The following is a 19284-nucleotide window of genomic DNA, read 5'->3' on the forward strand; positions in this document are numbered from 1 at the left end:
AGTGCAGAGTGGTGTAATCTTTGTCGTGCTGATTTCTGGGTTTCTGATGATTATTGCTGCCCATGGGGTTTCGGTTTTACAGTAGACCATTTTATAGGATGCAGGGTAACCTGTGACCACACCTGAGCGAACATATGGTTCCTGTAAAAAGGCCACATCAATTTGGTTTTCTTCTATTTTCACTTTTAGTTGGTCAGCTACCAGCCTCGCTCTTTGTGCGTTCAGTTGAACTATTTTTATTTCATGGTGGCAGTTTATAGAGGGGCCTCTATCCATAGTTGATTCTCATTTGGTATTGGCTTTTGGCTTTCAGGTATACCATACAGTTCCCATCCCTGATTGAGTGTTGATGAGGAGCTTTCACTGCTTTGCAGTTTGCACAGACTGGGAGCTGGTCTTTTGCTGGGCAGTCACTGTACTTGTGCCCTTTCTGGGCACAGTGGCCACATGTTGAATCATGCTGGTTGCATGTGTGTGATGTGTGGCCAAAGCGAAGGCACTTGTAACATTTCGTAACTGAAATATGCTCCTTAAACCTATGGCTTCCCCAGCCTATGAAAATGCGACTCTGTGTTTCTAAGATTTGCCATGCTCGCGTGGAGAGCTGGATTACCCAATTGACATTTGAATGTGTTTTAGATTTAGTACTGTATTTTGGGCTAACGTCTTCTTCCACAGTGTCCTCAGGTAGGTGCAGACTTAGATTTTTGTGGTAAATTTCCTCTTTGAGTTCTTCTGGGGTTACACCTTGCTGTATGTCAAATAAGACAATTGAGGGTCCTTTTTTCTTGGGAGCCTCTGCCTTTAAACCATACTTAATCATATTATCATTACTTAAAATTGTTTGTGCCTCTTCTCTGGAGTTGGTTTCAATTACCACACCTGGGTGTCTAGTCTTCCGCATACTTTTGATCTGGATTGTCTTCATTTGGTCTTTTAGATTTTTGGTTAAGGTTTCCTTTACAGCATCACTTGTGTCAAACTGCGCGTCTTCTGTTGGCTTAATCAGGATTATATGTGATTCTGTCTTTCTTGTTAGTGTTTTGGTTTGGGGTTCATCTGGTTTATGGGATGCTACTTTAGCGCCATTTCGCAACGCCTCCGAAAAGGTAGGGGGGCGGTGTTGCATTTGTTTTCCCCCTTTCTGAGGGCGAACCTCCCATTTCGCTTGCAGTTTATCGTATTCGACGTAGAGGTTTAAAATCACCGTCTCCATCTTGCTGAATATGGTAATGAGGTCAGTGCGGATAGCAGCAGTAATTTTCGATGATTTCCCCACATACTCCTCAAGCGTCCCTCTGATAGCCATAATTTGGTCAACTGGGGTTCCAATTAGAGGGGGTAGAGTGGGGTTGGGGTTTGCAGCTGGTTCTGGCACTTCGTTTGTTTCTTTATGTGCATCTTTGTTTACCTCTTTGCTGGTCTCTTCAGTCACGTCCGGATGCGAGCGAGTCAATTGTTGTGAATCCTTGGGTTCACAACTGCTTCTCATTCCCTTTTCTAGGCAGTAGATTTCGCCTAATTGTAGCTCCTCGACAGATAAGTCCGCAGGAGTGGGAGAGATTTGGTCAGTTGTTGTGCTGTCTCTCTCTGTGTTGTTTTTTCCAGCACTTGAAATACTGCTTTTGCATTGGCTGCAGTAGTATCTAGATCGAGCCGTGGAACTTATCTTTGGAATCGTAGATCTTTCAGAACAGCACTCCCCCAGTCTTCTTTTGCAGGGGCCATTACAGATCAAAAAGACTAATATTTTTTCCGCAGCAATCACAAGTTTGTTGGCTTGCGCGACCAGGCATAATGATTATTAAAAGGAGGGAAAATTGGCAAAGAACAAATATTTAGAGTAGCACTACAGTTGGGGCAGAAGGCTTCTGCAATTTTTATTATTATTATTATTTTTTTTTTTTTATTTATTAGAAATATTACTGCAAATTCTATTTAGTTTCTCAAGTTCCTTATTTTTAAAGAGTTCAACTGCTAGGCAATAAAAGCACTTCCTACTATGTGAGGAGTGTTTGTGTTCAGTTATATTTAGCGTTAACACGACTTTCCCTTTTTAAGTGCCCCAGAGGGTAGCCGATGTCCGCTGCAGTGAGACAAAGTATACAGACCACCTGCCGGTTGACCTAATTTAGGCGATCTGTAAAATGCTGGTCAACGTGACCTTGTGGTGGAAAGCATTCCGCCGGCTATATGCTTGGCCGAACAAAATAAGATATGTATTCAAGTTTTTAAATTGAGAATAAAGTTGTTTACCTGATCATTTAGTGGGTACAACTTGCCTCAGGAAAAAGCACACCAAAAACTGATTCGCTGGATATCAGAAACTCGACAAGATGTTAAGCATAGTCCTTTAAACTATTCATTGAACAGGAGCCTGAAAACATGCGACCGCACAGTGAAAAACCTACTCGCGTCTCCGGTAAGTTGCTACACTGGATAAAAGGGTGGTTGAGTGGGAGAAGACAGAGGGTGGTAATCAATGGATGCTGCTCTTCGTTGACTAATGTTATTAGTGTAGCCACACAGGGTTTGGTGTTGGGTCCACTGTTATTTTGTATATTTGGTTGGTAAAGGTTGGCAGGGTTGTTAATGACAGTAATGGCAGTGTGCTACTGCAACAGGATCTAGAAAATTTTGGCAGATGGGCTGAGAAGTGGCAACTGAAGTTTAACATTGACAAATGCAAAGTACTGCATATATGGTAGAAGCAGTGCATTTTTTTTTATAAAAATATAGGTGCCGGTACTCATTCTTTGCTATCAGGAAAAATTGAAAATTAAAAGGATATGAAAAGTACTCTAAAATTTTTTTTTCCTGATATTACTTTCGTAGTAATGCTTTTGGAATAAGAACAACAAATTTAGTATAATAACACAGTTTATTAAGTATAAATTAATTATGCAAGTATATATAGAAAAATAAGTAAAATGTGAATAAAATAAATAAATCGGTCAACTACTGAGTGCTGGGTGCTAAGGATGACACGAATGGTCGTTAGTGTAGAATCTCAAAGAGAGCTTTATGGTAACTGAAAAAAGTTTCTAGTACCCCGGCTTGACCTAAAACTTAGGAAATAACGAAAACATTGTCTATTTGAGTCTTTCCAGTTGTTGTTGTGAATGCCAAGGGTGGGAGAAGCGACTCCGACTTCTTCCTGGAGAAGCAATTAAAGTCTTGGAGGAGAAGCGACTGGCAAGTGAGGGCTGTGCAAGACTCCGCACAGGCGCCTCTCCACCACCACTGCCTCAACACTGGCTCTCTGAGTATCTCCTTGCCAGGACAACTCCAGCTTTGAAAATTGTTAAAAAATACTTCTCGTTGCAAAATTTATAAATTACCTTTACAGAATTATTAACCAACTATTTAGCAAGCTTTTTGTCACCAAAAGGAGAGTTACTTAGTACAAAGAAGCATGCTATTGAAGTGCAATAAAAATTATTTTTTTAATTTTAACACATATATAATTTATAATTTATCATTTAATTATAAATGATAGATTTCAATCGGAGTAGTTTTCCCTTGATAAGCATTGAATAACACATAGCTAATGTGATTTTTAAATTTTTAGCTCCATTAGCGATGGAAATAGAGAGGGGGACACGAAAATTACTCATATTTTCCTGTCTGGCACCGCCATTTTTAATTTTAAAATTATTGAGCTCTTTTGAAAGAGTTGAGCTCTTTCCAACTCTTTCCAACGGTGTAGCTATAGGTTGTCGACAACATTTTTATCCCCCCATATTTAATCCCCCCATTTCTCAGACAAATTTTTATCAACAATGATCAATATGGCGTTATGTTGGCCCACTTGATGTGTAAACCCATGCAAAATTTCTAGCCAATAGGTTGAGTGGTTCCAGAGATACAATGCTGTGACAGACGGATGGACAGGCAGACAACCGAGTGACATTTTAAGGGTCCGTCTTTAGACTATGGCCCCTAAATATAATAAGTAAAAATAAATAACATAAGTAAAAATAATTTTATAATAAAGTTTTTGTAGAATATTCCAAATTTTAATTAAATTTTCAACAAAGGAGGACTTCTTTTCTTCCTCTTTGTGTGTGTCGGTTGCTGAATGACGTTTCCGAAGCAGCCACGAATCAACATATTTTGCTGGATCAAAGTGGATCAGCGGTGGGCATACAATTTTAAGGAACAGTAGTGAAGAAACTGTTTTTGTCATCAACGAAGCTCTGGTTGGGCTGACAATCAGATTCATTTGTGAATACCCCCATTAACATTTAGTCGATGAAATTGGTATCGTACTCAGAGCGTCCATCAAATGCTTCAATTCTTTCGAAACCATCTTTTCAACTAGGTACCCCCGAAATCCACGAATTGCATTTAACTGTAACCTAACTGACAATTTTCCAACTTCATTTTCACCAAATGCCAACAATTCATGCTTAGAAGGTTTAATACCTTTGTTGCCCTCATTTTCCTTCTCTTGTCATTGGTATTGTCACTAGTTCTTAAATTTGAATTTTATTTTTGAAACTGTCCAAAATGTCAGTGTCATTTGGATATTCAGGTACTGTGACCACGTAAAAAGAGATAGGGAAAATTTACAGAAAAATGTGGATAACACACTTCCGCAAAACAATAGATTATTTGTCGGGGTAAAAGAAAATCACTTTTCTAATTCTCGAACGCTCATGGTTGATTCACAAAGGTGTCCAACCACGGCCTGCCTGGAAAGTGAACTAAAACAGCATTTTAAATTTTGTTAATTATCAAAAAAAATCTCATTAAATGTTTTCTTCAGTAAATGTAATTGTGTAATATATGTAAATGTATTGTACTTAATAAAATTTTTGAATATTTTCAATTTCACTTTTACATACAACAAGATATGGAAAATGTAACATACTAAAGAAATCTAACTTTGAATTTTTTTGAATATGGCCCTTTACGGGAAATGTTTGGACACCACTGCAGTAGAAGGTGGACCAGAGCCCATTGGGAATACACCTTGATCAGTTCATTGCAGACCAGAGCGACTTCACATGTGGGATGGGTGGTCGGATAGTTTTTACCAGGTACCACTAGTTGTAGAATGGTAATCCCATCAGCCCTCTTAATTCGCGCAGCAGCACTAATTGCCTGAAGGCCAGAAATGCGAACAGGGCGTACCGAGTTAATTCTCTCCTAATCCGTTTGCTATATGAAAATTTTCTCACTCAATGGAAACTATTTTAAATATAACTTCCAAGGGGAATTCAAAATAATTAAACAGAGGTCCGACTGAGTAATTTAGAATTATGAAAATGGTTATACAGTTTTATATAGAAAATATGTTAACAATAGACAGTGAAAAATGTAAATTTAATTAAATAATTTTAAGCTTATTTGAATAGTAGATAAACATGTGAAAAAATTTACAGAATATTACAAATTTCAAAGTGCATTGCATCCAAATTTCACACGTCACTGTTAATAAAGGTGCTGGTACGCCGTACCGTTGCGTACTGTCATGAAAAAAGCATTGGGTAGAAGTAACCCTAGAGGAACATACCAACTGTGTGGTACTACATTTAGGGTGGTAGAAAATGAAAAAGACAGAGTAATTGTGCAGTCAGATATGAAGTTTTTGAATAATGCAGACAGGCTGCAAGAGCAGGTCATGGGGTTTTGTCGATGATATACAGGAATTTTGCTAGCAGGGAAAAGGAGGTGATTATCCCTTTGTATAAAGCAATGATCAGGCCACGCCTTGAGTACAGTGTACAGGTTTGGAGGCCTCATTTTAGGAAGGATGTAGATTTGCTTGAGCATGTACAGAGAAGGGCAACAAGACTGGTGAGGGGAATGAAGGGGGGTCCTCTTACCAAGAAAAGCTTAAGTTCTGCAAATTGCAGCGGCTGGAGACTAGGCACCTGCGAGGTGATCTGATTGAGGTGTATAAGGCCTTGAATGGTTGAGCACACTGAATTCTGATGGGATTCTTCCACTTGCTCAGATTACGAACCTAAGGGGGCATAAATTCAAATTGAGGAAAGACAGTTATGGAATAGATGTGCAGAAGTGTGCCTTTAGTCAGTGGGTGGTTAATTACTGAAACAAACTTCCATCTGTCGTTGTGGAAGTTGATAGCTTAAATAAATTCAAGGAGCAATGGACAAACTTTTAGAGGGAATGGTTGTGTGAATTTTTTATTATTTTTTTTATTTATTTATTTTTTGGCTGATGCTACATAAGCTCATATGCTTGCTTTCTTGCATCACATGCCTCTATTACTATTACTACTAATAAATTCTGTCAGTTTCAGCATCTGGAGATTAGGCACCTGCAAAGTGATCTTACTGAGGTGTACAAGGCCTTGAATGGTTTGAACAGGCTCAGTGCTGATGGGATTCATCTGTTGCTTAGATTACAAACCTGAGAGATCATAGATTCAAATTGAGGAAAGACAGTTTAGAAAACGTGTGGAAGTTTGCCTTTAGAGAGCAGGTAGTTGATTGCTGGAACGGACTTCTATCTGTTGTTGTGGAAGTTGATAGCTTAAATAAATTTAAGGCTGAACTAGACAAACATTTGGAGTGATGAGTGACTGGATGGGTGAAATGGGAAGGTTTTTTTTTTTTTTTGGCTGATGCTCTATAAGCTTGCTTTCTAGCATCATATGCCTCAACTAATGCTAATGCTGCAAAAATATTTACAGTTACACTGGAGTGGAGTAATTACAGTGGAGTAATTAACAAAAGGAGAAATGTGTCTATTACTTTTTAGTGTTGCTTTAAACTGTTTCCTGAAAATTGCCATTGTATGCTGTTCTGTTTTAAATTTGCCTTTTTTAGGGTAAAAAAAGAGGTTTCCCAGTATCATTTCACATTCTGTGAAAATCCCTAAGACTGATTCTTCTTCTTAGTTGTTCTTTTCAACAAGTTCCATTTGGTTGTGCATGATGGAATGCTATTCTCTTTTTTTTCTTTTTATTTTTTATTTTTTTTAATTTACATGGGGTGATTCCTTTTTTGGAAGAACTGAGAGGGAGATATCCTTTACAGTTTGCACACCATGATCAATCTCATGAAGCACAAGAATATAACCAGTAGAAAGTTACAACTCCATAACTCAGATGGAATTCTCTTATCTGATGAATTCAGTATTACTCAAGAGTTTTTCAAACATTTTTCCAGAATTCAAACAAATGATACATTGAAACCTGCCTCAATTCCTGACTTCACACCTGTTAAAAATGATATCCTCATCAACCTCTTTATCACAGATGAAGATTTAAAGTCAGCATGAAAAATAACTATACTAGAGGTCCAGATGACATTCCTGGCTTATTTTGGGAAAAGACTGTCACTACCTTAAAATCCCTCATACTTAGGATCTTCAACTTGTCTCTCAGGCTGGAGAAGTATCCTAAGCACTTTAAGCAAGTCAATATAGTTCCAATTTTCAAAAAAGGTGATAAAAATGATGTAACTGATTACAGGCCCATATCTTTGCAAAACAGACTGGCTAAACTCATCGACACAGCAGTACACAACATCTCTTCGAATTCTTCAGGCCTTTTTCATTGATCAGAATCAACATGGTTTCTGCAGTGGCAAGTCAGTAGTCACAAATTTGCTTCCTTTCTGGCAATATACCTCTGAAGTTCTTGATAACCACCTTCAAGTTGATGCAGTTCACACAGATATATTGAACGCATTTGATAAAGCCCAGCATGAACAACTTCTGGAAAAACTTAAGCTATATGGTATTCATTACCCTTTGCTCTTATGGCTATAGAGCTATATTATGCATCGTTCCTTGAGTGCTATCATCAATCAAGTGAACTCTGACCATTTTATACCACTAAGTGGAGTACCTCAAGGCTCACCCCCTAGGTCCTCTACTTTTCACTGTTTTCGTAAATGATCTTCCTTCTTTCATCTACAGCTCCAATGTTCAAGTTGTTCTTTATGCAAATGATCTTAAGATCTACTCAGCAGTGAAGGAGATTACCAATCCTCAAAAGCTTCAATGTGGCTTCAATAAATTCTCTCTGTGGCTACCTCTGAATGGCCTGTCTGCTAACCCCTCAAAGTGCAAAGTAATCTCTTTCTCATCCTGCAGATCTCTACAACCAATAAATATGGAGTACACTATTAACTCTGTAATCATCGAAAGGTGTGACCAACTTAACGACTTGGGATTCTCTTGTCCAGCAGTGCTAAATTTGATGCTCATGTCTTTAAAATGAGCAGCAAAGCATTCAAAACACTGGGATTTATTAAACAGAATACCTAAAATTTCAAAAACTACAGATATGCTGTTATCCTTTATAAAACTATTGTTCTGCCAATCCTTGAATTCAGCTCACCCATCTGGAATCCTCACATGAAGGCAGTCTCTAAAAACTAGTCATCTGTATGATGACCTAACTGAAGTGTATAAGGGTTGAGTGAGCTAAATGCCAATGGTATCTTTATTCTTTCTCAGATATAATGGAAGGGAATGGAACATAAATTAAAATCAGAAAAGGATAGCTGCATAATAAATTCATGCAAAAAAGTAATCAATTGTTGGTTTTTTTTTTTTTTTTTTTTTAAGAGCATTAGCAACTAAGGCCATATTGCTCTGAGATTATACAGTGGTCATTCCCTGACCTTTCTGCATCCTCCGTATTTGGTGGTGACGGGCTCGAACCCCAGTCTAATCAAGAAGCGTGTGCTACGCACTGCTGCTCCTTCCCACCTGGCTACGGAGGCGCCATCAATTGTTGGAATAAACTTACAACTAACATTGTGGAGGTGGGTAGTTTAATTAAATTTTAAAGAAGGTCTATATCATTGGAAGAGGAATAAGAAAATGAAAGTCTTTTTGTTTTTTTTTTTCGCTGATGTATTAAGATTTGCTTTCTTACATCATGTTGCCAACACAGTTAATAATTATACACAGAGTAAATTTAATTGCACACTGATATAAATGCCCTCCCCTTTATAGCAGTAAACAGTTAAATCTTCAAGTTATGACATTTCTGACAGACTATTACAAAACCTGAAAATTCGGGTCCCATTAACTTTGCATTCACAACATTCTACTTTCACTAATATTATATCTCTAATAAGTACTTGAGCAGTGTAGATGATTTTTCCATACCTTCATCAATGGCATTGTTGAACCACCAAGCACCAAAATTGTACACAAAACAATAATAAGAGTAGTAGTAACAATGATATGGTGTTTTTCATCTTCAAATTCTAAATGGAGGGCCAATGCATATGATACTGCACCTCTCAATCCTACAAATTCATAAAAAAAAATTTCATATAAAATCTGATGTGTACAATGCAAGTAAGGGAAACACAAGTATTGCATACTGAAATTAAACTGGTTTTCTATTGAAGGACAGAAATATCAGTAATTACAGAAGTTTTATTTCAATTATGTTACACAAGTATATACAGCCACTCCCCGGCTTACGTAAAGGTTGCGTTCCACAAAACTCTACATAAGTCGGAATTTCCCTAAATGCTTATGCAGCACTCGCAAATTTGATTGAAGCAAAAAAAAAAATGTTCAACGAACATGTAAATAGAATTATTTATTCAATTTTTTTATCTCATGCACAGAAAAAATAACAAAAGTGTACAAAATTACAAAAATTTCAAAATTATAAAATTACAAAAAGAGACAGGAGACAGGCATCAGCAAGTTTTACCTTTCGAGCATTGTTGCCAGAATCAACATCTCTAGCTAAGTATGCCGCTTGGAAGTTGAGGACTGTGGGGATTTAGAAGGGGTTTTTTCCAACACATCATAAAATTTCTCTGCAGCTGCAGAATCGGCATTGGCGACTTCACCATATACTTTAATGTTTTGGAAACCAGCACGATGCTTAAACCTAATAAGCCACCCATTGTTTGCCACGAACTTGGCTTGGGGTTTGTCATACTTGTCCTTAATATCTTCATAAATACTTCTTGCTTTTGCTTGAATGGCCATTGGTCTCAGGGGCACTTGCTTCTGAATCTGATTTTCCATCAATATTATTAATAGCTTTTCCATCTTCGATATAGCACCTGAACACTGTTTTGATCATTGTTGATCTTAAATGTGTTGATCCTTTAACATGTTATTTTATACGCACACTGTTCCTTAAAATAGTATTCACTGTTGCAGCAGCGAGACCTAATTCGTTGCAATAGATGACAAACTTTTTCCAACTTCGTACTTGTTAATTAATCATCTTCTTTCTAAATCAATTTTGTTTCGTTTCCTAGCACTGCCACCACTTTCCATTGGTCCCTTTCCCTTCACCATTGCAATAAATAAATAAATAGGAATGAAGAGAAGATTCTGAAAATTTATTTATGTATTTTATAAGATTGAAGATTTCAGTGAATGGGAACTCATTTCACCATATTACCGTAACATAAAAACCCACAAAATTCCAGTTATTGGTATTATTGCAAATGCAATAAGATCGAGTTTACAACCTGTTTATAATATATTGCACTAACAGAAAAGCCCAATAAACCGGAAAGTGCAAGTTGCTTTTATTGTTTTATGGTAGTGACCTCCAGAAATGTGTTTTAGAAAAATATCATAAAAGGCATTCAAAATTACTTCTTATAACTGAACATATTGAAAGATGAAAGGGTAGTGCAATTTCCATTATAAAAATGACCTTTTAGAGAGATAAACAGTTTAGTTATATAGCAAAAATTTCAACTTCTGAGGTCCTGGAACAAATTACCAAAAACAAAACAGTGCTATTCGGTTCACATTACGATATTTTCACAATACCTCAATTTATTCCTACAGGATGCAAAATACATTCCCATGATTTTGTTAAGTTTGCACCAGTCAGCAAAAACTTACGTAAAGTTGAATTTCCGTAAGTCAAGTATTACGTAAGCCAGGGAGTGGCTGTATTCTGATCTGGCAACATGCAGAATGACTGACTGTTGATAAAGAATAGTCACAAAATAAATCGAAATAAACTTCTTTCTTGCATTATAAAAACTTATCTTGAGAACTCTAGGTAGAAAAACAAAAGCTTGATCAAAAAAGCATTACAGTTCCCAAAAAAAATTCTCTCTTCACAGAAGTGAAAAACAGCAGTTTAATCAAAGACCCCCCCCCCCCCCCGAGCACTACTTCAAGTTCAATTATTAAAAACTTCAGTCTTACTCTTAAAAAAAAATAATAATAACTATAGCACAAGAAAAGAAGCTTTCATTGTCAACATATATTCGTTAACCCCTCTATTTTTCCCAAGGTTTGTATCAAAGGTAATCACAAAATAATTTGAGTGCATGACCTCCTCTTCCTATAATATCAAGAAAAAACCATATATTAGCAGCAAATTTTTGTATAACCAAATATAAACTCAACTTAAGGTCCCTGTTTATCTGGCACCATATTGCTCTTTGCTTATTCAAATTCAATTATTTAATTTACAGATAATCATCTCAATGTAATGTCAAATAGCACTTTACCAAAGAGCAACATTAAAGAAATGAGATACATGAATTTATCATGTATCAAACTTTCATTTTTTAAAATAAATTTCAAAACAAATTTACAACATATACAATATATCTTCAAAAATATTCAAATGGCAGCTCAATCATAAAGGTTTTAAAACAAAGTGGGTAACCATTCAAGGAAACTAAATATAGGTTTGGCAACTTGCACATATAAATTATCATTATTCTAGAAGTTTACAAAATAAACAAATAAACTGTGCACTCATAAATACAAGGAAAATTTTCCTTAAAAGAATCATTTTGGCAGATCCTAAACCCTGTTATAACATTAACCATGCAAATTTGTTTAGCATGCTCTTAACCAGTTTCAAAAGATATAAAGATACTCTTGAGGAACAGTCATCTAGACTAATAGTCCCCAACCTTTTCGTCATCAAGAATCCTTTTATTACTGTAATTTGAACTCCACCGTGTTTCTTTAAAAATTCTTTTTCTACCCAACAGACTGTTTTTTTAGGCACATTAGAAAAAGAGCCCATTTATCTTTACCATACCTGGCCTTCCATTTATATAACTTTGGCTTGGCTCTTTTAATAATTTTTTTTGCAAATTTTTAACTATAATTTTTTGGCTCTTTTTTGGCAAGGTCTGTAGAACCAATACAAATTTATTAAAATTGGACCAATTGAAATTCAGCAATTCTTTCTTTTTTTTCCCTCCCACACATACACATAGGCTATCTACATACCATACATTGTAGTTGAAGCACTGGATACAGCGACTTTAAATTCACGCATAATCTAAATAATCACCAAAAAATTGTGATAATAGGCCTATGAGAGTAATTCTCACATCTAGCTAAGTTACCTCTACCAGTACATGCCATTTGTTTTCTTTGGTGGGAAGACTGGGCATCCTAAGGAAAATGGTGAACTAAAGAGATTTATTCATCTTTATTGATTTATTTATTTATTTTGTTCAGTAAGAAAAGGTATTTCACTATAACCAACATATATAGTACAACACAAACTACAATTTAGAGAGATTTGGGTGGAAGGTGTCCTTAGACAGATTGGCGAGAGAGATTGTCATGATCAGATTCAGTTCTCTCGGATTCAGACCAGATAAGTGGGGGTGCTATGCTAAACCCAGGAGTTGGAGGGTTCACTTGGCTGCTCCCTCGATCACTTGATAAAGGAATCCAGAGCTAGTTGATTTGCACGTTGCCTCTTCTCACGCAACAACTCATAGTAGTGATCAAGTGCTAGCGTAACTTTACATTGCACTTTACAGCTTCATTCAAGATTATGATCTTAATCAGCTAGCAAGATTTAGGCCTTCATCTATAAGATTTAATTACAGATGAAGTAACATTACTGGGTGGATGGCTTGTTACATTATCAAGAATAAGTAAGATGTCTAATGAAATTCCTTCAGCCTTGAAATATACTTCCAATTCTGGTCATAACTGAAATCCAAGATAACTTCTGAAAATAATAGCAGTCATCCACCCTTTAAGTTTGAATACCAGTACACAGGCATGTCAACCTATCATTAAGGGCACAAAGGTTTTGATAGTACTAAATGCACACAGGTTTCAGTTTATGACCCTCTGTAGCAGCAAAGAGAAGTGTTAGCCAATCTTTCATCGGCTTAAACCAGTCGCAGTCTTTTCAGCAGTGGAAATATTAGTGCAATCAGGCATTTTTTTTTTTTCCAATATAAACCTGTTTCGTCGAGGTTGGATATATGTTTGGGTATTTACTCCCCTCTCATGGTGCTTTCTGTAAATATGGTTGCCATGCATTATTTTAAATTTGGACCATTTAAACATGCATAAAGTAAGACCTCACTGAATTATGTTTATTGCTGTGTGTTAACTGGAGGAATGAATAGGCAATATGAAGGACATGCAAAAATTAAATATTCTTGGATTGTGCACAAAAGTCACTGCTTTTTTGCTTGTATATTTTATGTTTACTAAATACAAAAATCAAATTATTACTATTTGCTTATATTAATTACAGCAGAAACATTAAATACTTTTCATAGCTCATCTAGCAATTCTTTTCTTTGTCACCACTGTACAGAGTGTACCAATCTTAAGTTAAAATTTGGTGCATTGTTAGAACAATTTGAGTCACTGAAAAAAATGTGTGCTTGTCCTTGAGAATAATGTAACTGGGAGCTTGTCAGGGACTCAAGTAACCTACCAAGTGATGCACTCCTGATTCAGACCCAAGAACAGAATAACCAAGTGCAAACTACTCTAGTTCAAAAGGAGTTAGTTCTATTAGGAGATTCCATTGTCAGGGAAAAGGAAATTTTTTTTTTTTTTTTTTTTTTTTTAATAAGGATAGGTGGACTAGAACCAGGGTATGTCTGCCAGGAGCAACTATTAATGATGTCGCCAACAGATTTTCAGATTTAAGGGGGGTAAAGAGAATATTATTATTCATGTGGAGACTAATGATCTTAAGCATACACAATCTGTTAGACAAAAGATTTGTTAGACAAATATAGGACCATGCTAAAGAAATGCCACGAGTTAGGTCACAATGTCTATGTGTCTGCTATGATGCCCAGGCACAATAGGAGGGATTATATGCTGAAAGCCTTTGGGATTAACTCAAGACTTGGACTCTGCAAGGCTTTTGGGGGGGAAATTTCTATCAGCTTGGCTAGCACTTGTAGGCAGAAGGAATCTGTTTTGAAGAGATGGAATACATTTAAACAAAGGCAGTGCAAGAGTTTTTGCCAATATTATTGAGGATACCTTAAAGGTTTGGGGAAACTAGTAATTAGGGGGTACAAGGGTAATACAGATACACATTTATCTATAATATTGATCAAAGTAATGTTTGCACATTCCTCAAAAGTTCTTGTTTGTTATCACAACAAAACATATTAGCCAGATGTACTGAGGGCAGAAACGTTTCAAATGAGCGGGTAGCCAATGCCAGGGAAGTGAACGTAAATAAATTTAAGGGGTGTGTCAGGGTAGTAAACTATACAAGAATACTAAGTCTTAATTGTTTACGCAGTAATGTCAGAAGTGTCGTCAATAAAATTAGTGAATTCAAACTGAAGGTTAGCACAAGTAACACTAATGTAATAGGGCTTACAGAAACATGGTGACATCTAGAGATCGGGGATGATGAGTTTCAGTATGGTATAATGTTGTATGGTGTAATGTAGGAAGGATAGGGCAGATAGACTGTGTGGTGGGGGGGTCACGCTCCTTTATCAAAAGCAGCCTGAGCGTGACAAAAGCTTTCCTGATTCAGACGTTTCACATGCTAGTATAGAATCTGTATGATGTGAGATAGTTGGAAGCAAAAGAATAATGAGAGTGGGAGGGCATGGGAGTAATCTACAGGCCATGGACAGAATTCATGGGATACCTAGTTCCTGGGCAACAGCAACACTGTCACCCCTCTCACCAGTGGGCGAACACACCACTTGGTAAGTATATAGATACAGTGCATCACTGCTTTCACGTAGATGGTAATTTGATATCAATATGAATAAATGTCGTGAGTTAACAGACATTGAAAGAAGGATGATAGTGGCTGCCCAACGCATGGGTTAATCTATCACGGAGGTGGTAAAGTGTAAAGTATGTTCGTGTCTAACGGCACCAGGGTTTCTCCCATCTCCATGTAATATACGTTGTCATGTGAACCAGTACACTGTTGAGGCTAGAGATTTAAAAGTGTGTGGTTTTTGGGAGGTGCTGTGTACCATTGTTCATCTGGCCATTCAGCCATTGGGCCCCTAATGGGACCTACTGTTGCCCACACTTTGCCCCATGGAGACAGACCAGGTACCCAGTAGCTCTATATTTTACTCTGGCAGGCTCTGCTACCTAGTTTCCTGAGATTTCAGTAGCTAGGACCTAAAAAACTGGAGTTTCCGAAAAGTAAGGTAACACATTTTTTTTTTCTTAATAATGATGAAAGAGAATGAGATGAAACGTGGTGGACAGATAGACCCATTAATAACATTCAAAAAGACTGCCAGTCAGTGCAGTGTTGCGGCACTGTTGCCTCACAGCAGATTCCAGTTGCAAAATGGCAGCTACTGTGCAAGTGTGGTCCAAAACAGGTGTTTGTGAAGTTAATCGCTTTTTGCAATCAAAAGGGTCTTCACCAAGTGACATTCACTGTAAACTGATTGCCGTGTATGGCAAAAATGTGATGACAAAGAAGCAAGTGTGTTTCTGGTGCAATGCCTTTAAAGCAGGCCGTGTTGACATTGAAGATTGACATCAGGTGGGCGGGCCTTCATTGAGCAAGACAGAAGACAACATTTCGGGCATTAAGGATATCGTTCTTGAAAACAGGCGATTGAAACTGCGTGAAATTGCACAAATAGTGAACGTGAGTAAGTTGACTGTTCACGATGTCCTTGGCTTTCGAAAGGTGTGCTGCCACTGAGTGACTCGACAATTGTCAAAGGAGGACAAAGCAAACCACATAGGGATGTGTCTGGAGAACCTGTTGCAATACAGCGACAAAGGAGAGGATTTTCTTGCTCGCATAGTCACAGCAGACAAAACATAGGTTCATCACTATATCCCAGAGAGGAAACAAGACTCCATGACCTAGAAACATCCACAATCTCCTGTGCACAAAAAATTCAAACCTGTTCCCAGTGTCCGAAAAGTCATGGCCACAATGTTCTGGGATCGCCAAGGCGTTCTCTGTTGGTGGGTTTCTTGCCGAAGAGAGGAACAATCAATGCACAGCTTTACTGTGCAATGTTGAAAAACTGAAAGCCAACATTCGATGCAAATGACCAGGACTCCTGACAAGCAGTGTGATTTTGTTGCACAACGACGCAACTTAAACACACTGCCCACACTACTCGTGAGTGGTTGTGCCGTAATCGTTGGGAAACTGTCACATCCCTCCTACAGCCCAAACTTAGTGCCTTCAGACTTCCATTCGTTCAGCCCTCTGAAAAAACACCTTTCAGGAAAGCATTTCGCCACGGATGAGGAAGTTCATCAGGCAGTGCGATGTTGGTGGTGACTGCGCGTGTGGGTACGGACTTCTTCAGTATTGGTATTGATAAACTGATCCATCGTTGGGACAAGTGCATCAATAAAACTGGAGACTTTGTGGAGAAGTAGTGCATGTTCACTTATTTCTTGGTGTGTAATTTCAACTTCGTATTATTAAACATCATCAAGAGAAAAAATGTGTTACCTTAGTTTTTGGAAACCCCTCATATCATAGGGTGAACACTAGAATTAGAAAGGCCAAAAAATTTTGAGAACACGATTTAATTTGGACATAGATTTTGCAGTGTGGGTGTATAGGTCTCTACCCATGGTGAAAGGCAAAAGTATGAGGGCGATAGAGGAGACTCCAGGTGGTCAGTGAGGCAGGAAAAAAGAGGGGCAGAGGGAGGTCCCCACCAAGGATAGGGTATTGAAGGTGAATAGGGTAAGAGCACCCTATTCAGATTGCCAAGTGGTATTGGCAGCATGGCTGCAGAGGTCATATTTATGCCTAGTCCAGTGGTGTTACAGTTTCCAGGCAGGTGCCATCCAGGAAGATAAGGAATCAGAATGGTTGTGGGTCACACATGGGAACAAGCCCATCCACGACTGCTGTCCATCCAATACATAGGGGTACAAAGGCATTTGCAGCAGAGCTGTAAGAGTCATAGTTGAGTTAAGTCTAGTGATGTCACAGTTCACAGGAAAGTTAGACACTGTCCGGAAGGAAAAGTGTCTAGTTGATTTCAGGTCTAGCGTGAGAACAAGGTCCCATCCAAGATCCATCCGATGCGGTGAAATATTTTGTCTTAGTCCTCCAATGTGTGAACTTACATTCATTGAATTGAGATGGCCCCAGTCAATGGGAGGTCACGATGAGTGCCGGTGTGTTGCTGGATCTCTGGGACGGTGAAGAGGTAGTTTCTTCTGTGGCGATGTGGTCGGAGGCCTGCATAGCAGTTCAAAATGGTTGATAGGTAGGCTGTTGTTGTTTGGAGAGAAATTTCATGGTGGTTGTGGTGGAGGAGGTACCAGAGGAGTCTGGCACCTCAGGAAGAGCTCCTGCGCAAAGTGGGTAAGAGCTTTCGTCTTCAGATTGTAGTACTAGGTGTTCCTGATTTGAGCGAGAAGTGAGTATTCGTGATGAGGATGCCACAGAGGTCCTTGTATAACAGACAGTCATACATAAATGACTTCATGTCTCATTCTCTCCATAGCTGGAGGCTGGGGAGCCGAAGATGTGGAAAAAGAGGACAGCTTCGCATTGAAGGAGCCATGTCTCGTGAGTAGGAAGGTGGTGAACAAGCCAGATGCTAGCAATTGTGGTTGCCTGGAGTATAATAATCTTATGTCAGGAATGAACTTTCTCGTTATAGCTCCTTTGGTGGAGTCTGCCCATCTTGCCTGCCATACTTGTTGTAGGTGGGCTGTGAGCCATTGTCTTTCCATACTTTTACTATTATTAGGTTCAATCGTGAATCCTATGCAGGTTTTATATGTTCCTTTTGATAAATGGTACAGTAAACCACAGCGAATGATTTCCAGGTCGGGGGGGGGGGAAGCCTCACATACATGCTCGCTGTACAGCACAATCTTGAGGTTGCAAGGAGGAAGGTTTTTTGCAGTTCCCAGTTTTCTTCTGTTTATGGCAGTGGTTGCCTTATTGACCCACATGCCTGTGGCATATGAGGCAGCAGGGATGAAAGCTGTCCTGTAGAAGAGGACAATGTCCACTTCTTTAAACCCGTCCTTTTGGGTTACTCTAGAGATCATGGCAGAGTATTTCCTGATTTGATTTTAGTTAATAAATAGTCGACGTGAGAGAAAAAGAAAGGTTCCTGTCTAACACAAGTCCGAGATATTTTAATTTCATTGTCAGTTTTACAGTGGTCCCTTGTATTTTTATCTGCAGGAGTCTCCACACTTTGAGTGAGTCCTTTAAGAGGACTGACGAAGTCTCCATGGGTGACATTTGCAGATAATTTAGGCTCGCCCATCCCTGTAATGTCCATGGCCTGATTCGCGGAGATGGTACAGAAATTGCACTATTCCCATTCAACAGTATCTGTATGCCATTTCTAGAATAACAGCTCATCGTGGACAGCGCTGTGGGTGGAGAAAGGTGGTGGATGAACATTGCCGTCGATGTCTGTCTCGCATTGTTTCAGCCAACTGGAAAGCAATAGTGGCATAAATCACCACACTTAGACGAGGAAGGTGTCGGAAATGCCCCCACCAAGATAATCAGGTGATCGTCAGCCGCAATAGTTTTTGGGAGATGCCGATCCACCAGAGTCCCATTGTTAACACCACGACACAGAACTACACCTCAACTGGGTGAAAGAACATTGGTGCTAGACTTTGGATGATTGGAGACAGGTCTCCTTGTCTGATGAGAACCGTTTTCAGTTATTTCAAGCAGATGGGAGGGTGCGCATCTGGCAGAAACCATATGAAGCTATGCAACCGTCATGTCAACAAGGAACTGCTCAGGCAGGTGAATGGTCAGCAATGGTCTGGGGTGTCTTTAATTGGCACACATTGGGACCTCATTAATACGTAACCTGGACTGTTCAGAGCTATGTCCAGATGTAGCTCTGAACAGTCCAGGCTACATGTTAATCCTTGCACACCATCTACATCCCTTCATGGTCATTGTGTACCCACAGGGTAATGGACTCTTCCAGCATGACAATGCGCCTCCCCACAGAGCCGTGGTGACTAGAACATGATTCGAAGAGCATTCTGCAGATTTTACCACCATGGAATGGCCTCCCCATTCACCAGACATGAACCGTGTGGAGCATCTTTGGGATGCTGTGGAAAGGTCCATTTGGG

The 19284-nt window shown here is 38.6% G+C and overlaps 1 protein-coding gene across 1 annotated transcript in view; it reads right to left on the reverse strand.

Annotated features, from left to right (window-relative positions):
- Nucleotides 1-19284, reverse strand: part of LOC150079090 (sodium/hydrogen exchanger 8-like) — a 167636-nt gene that overhangs the window by 38298 nt on the left and 110054 nt on the right. The window contains exon 13 of the mRNA XM_090382203.1: nt 9103-9245. Within this exon, the coding sequence (XP_090238329.1) occupies nt 9103-9245 (143 nt within the window). The remainder of the gene's footprint in view (nt 1-9102; nt 9246-19284) is intronic.

The sequence above is a fragment of the Mastigoproctus giganteus genome, chromosome 10 (assembly GCF_048544385.1).
Source record: "Mastigoproctus giganteus isolate SK-2022 chromosome 10, ASM4854438v1, whole genome shotgun sequence".
NCBI classification, from domain to species: domain Eukaryota; kingdom Metazoa; phylum Arthropoda; class Arachnida; order Uropygi; family Thelyphonidae; genus Mastigoproctus; species Mastigoproctus giganteus.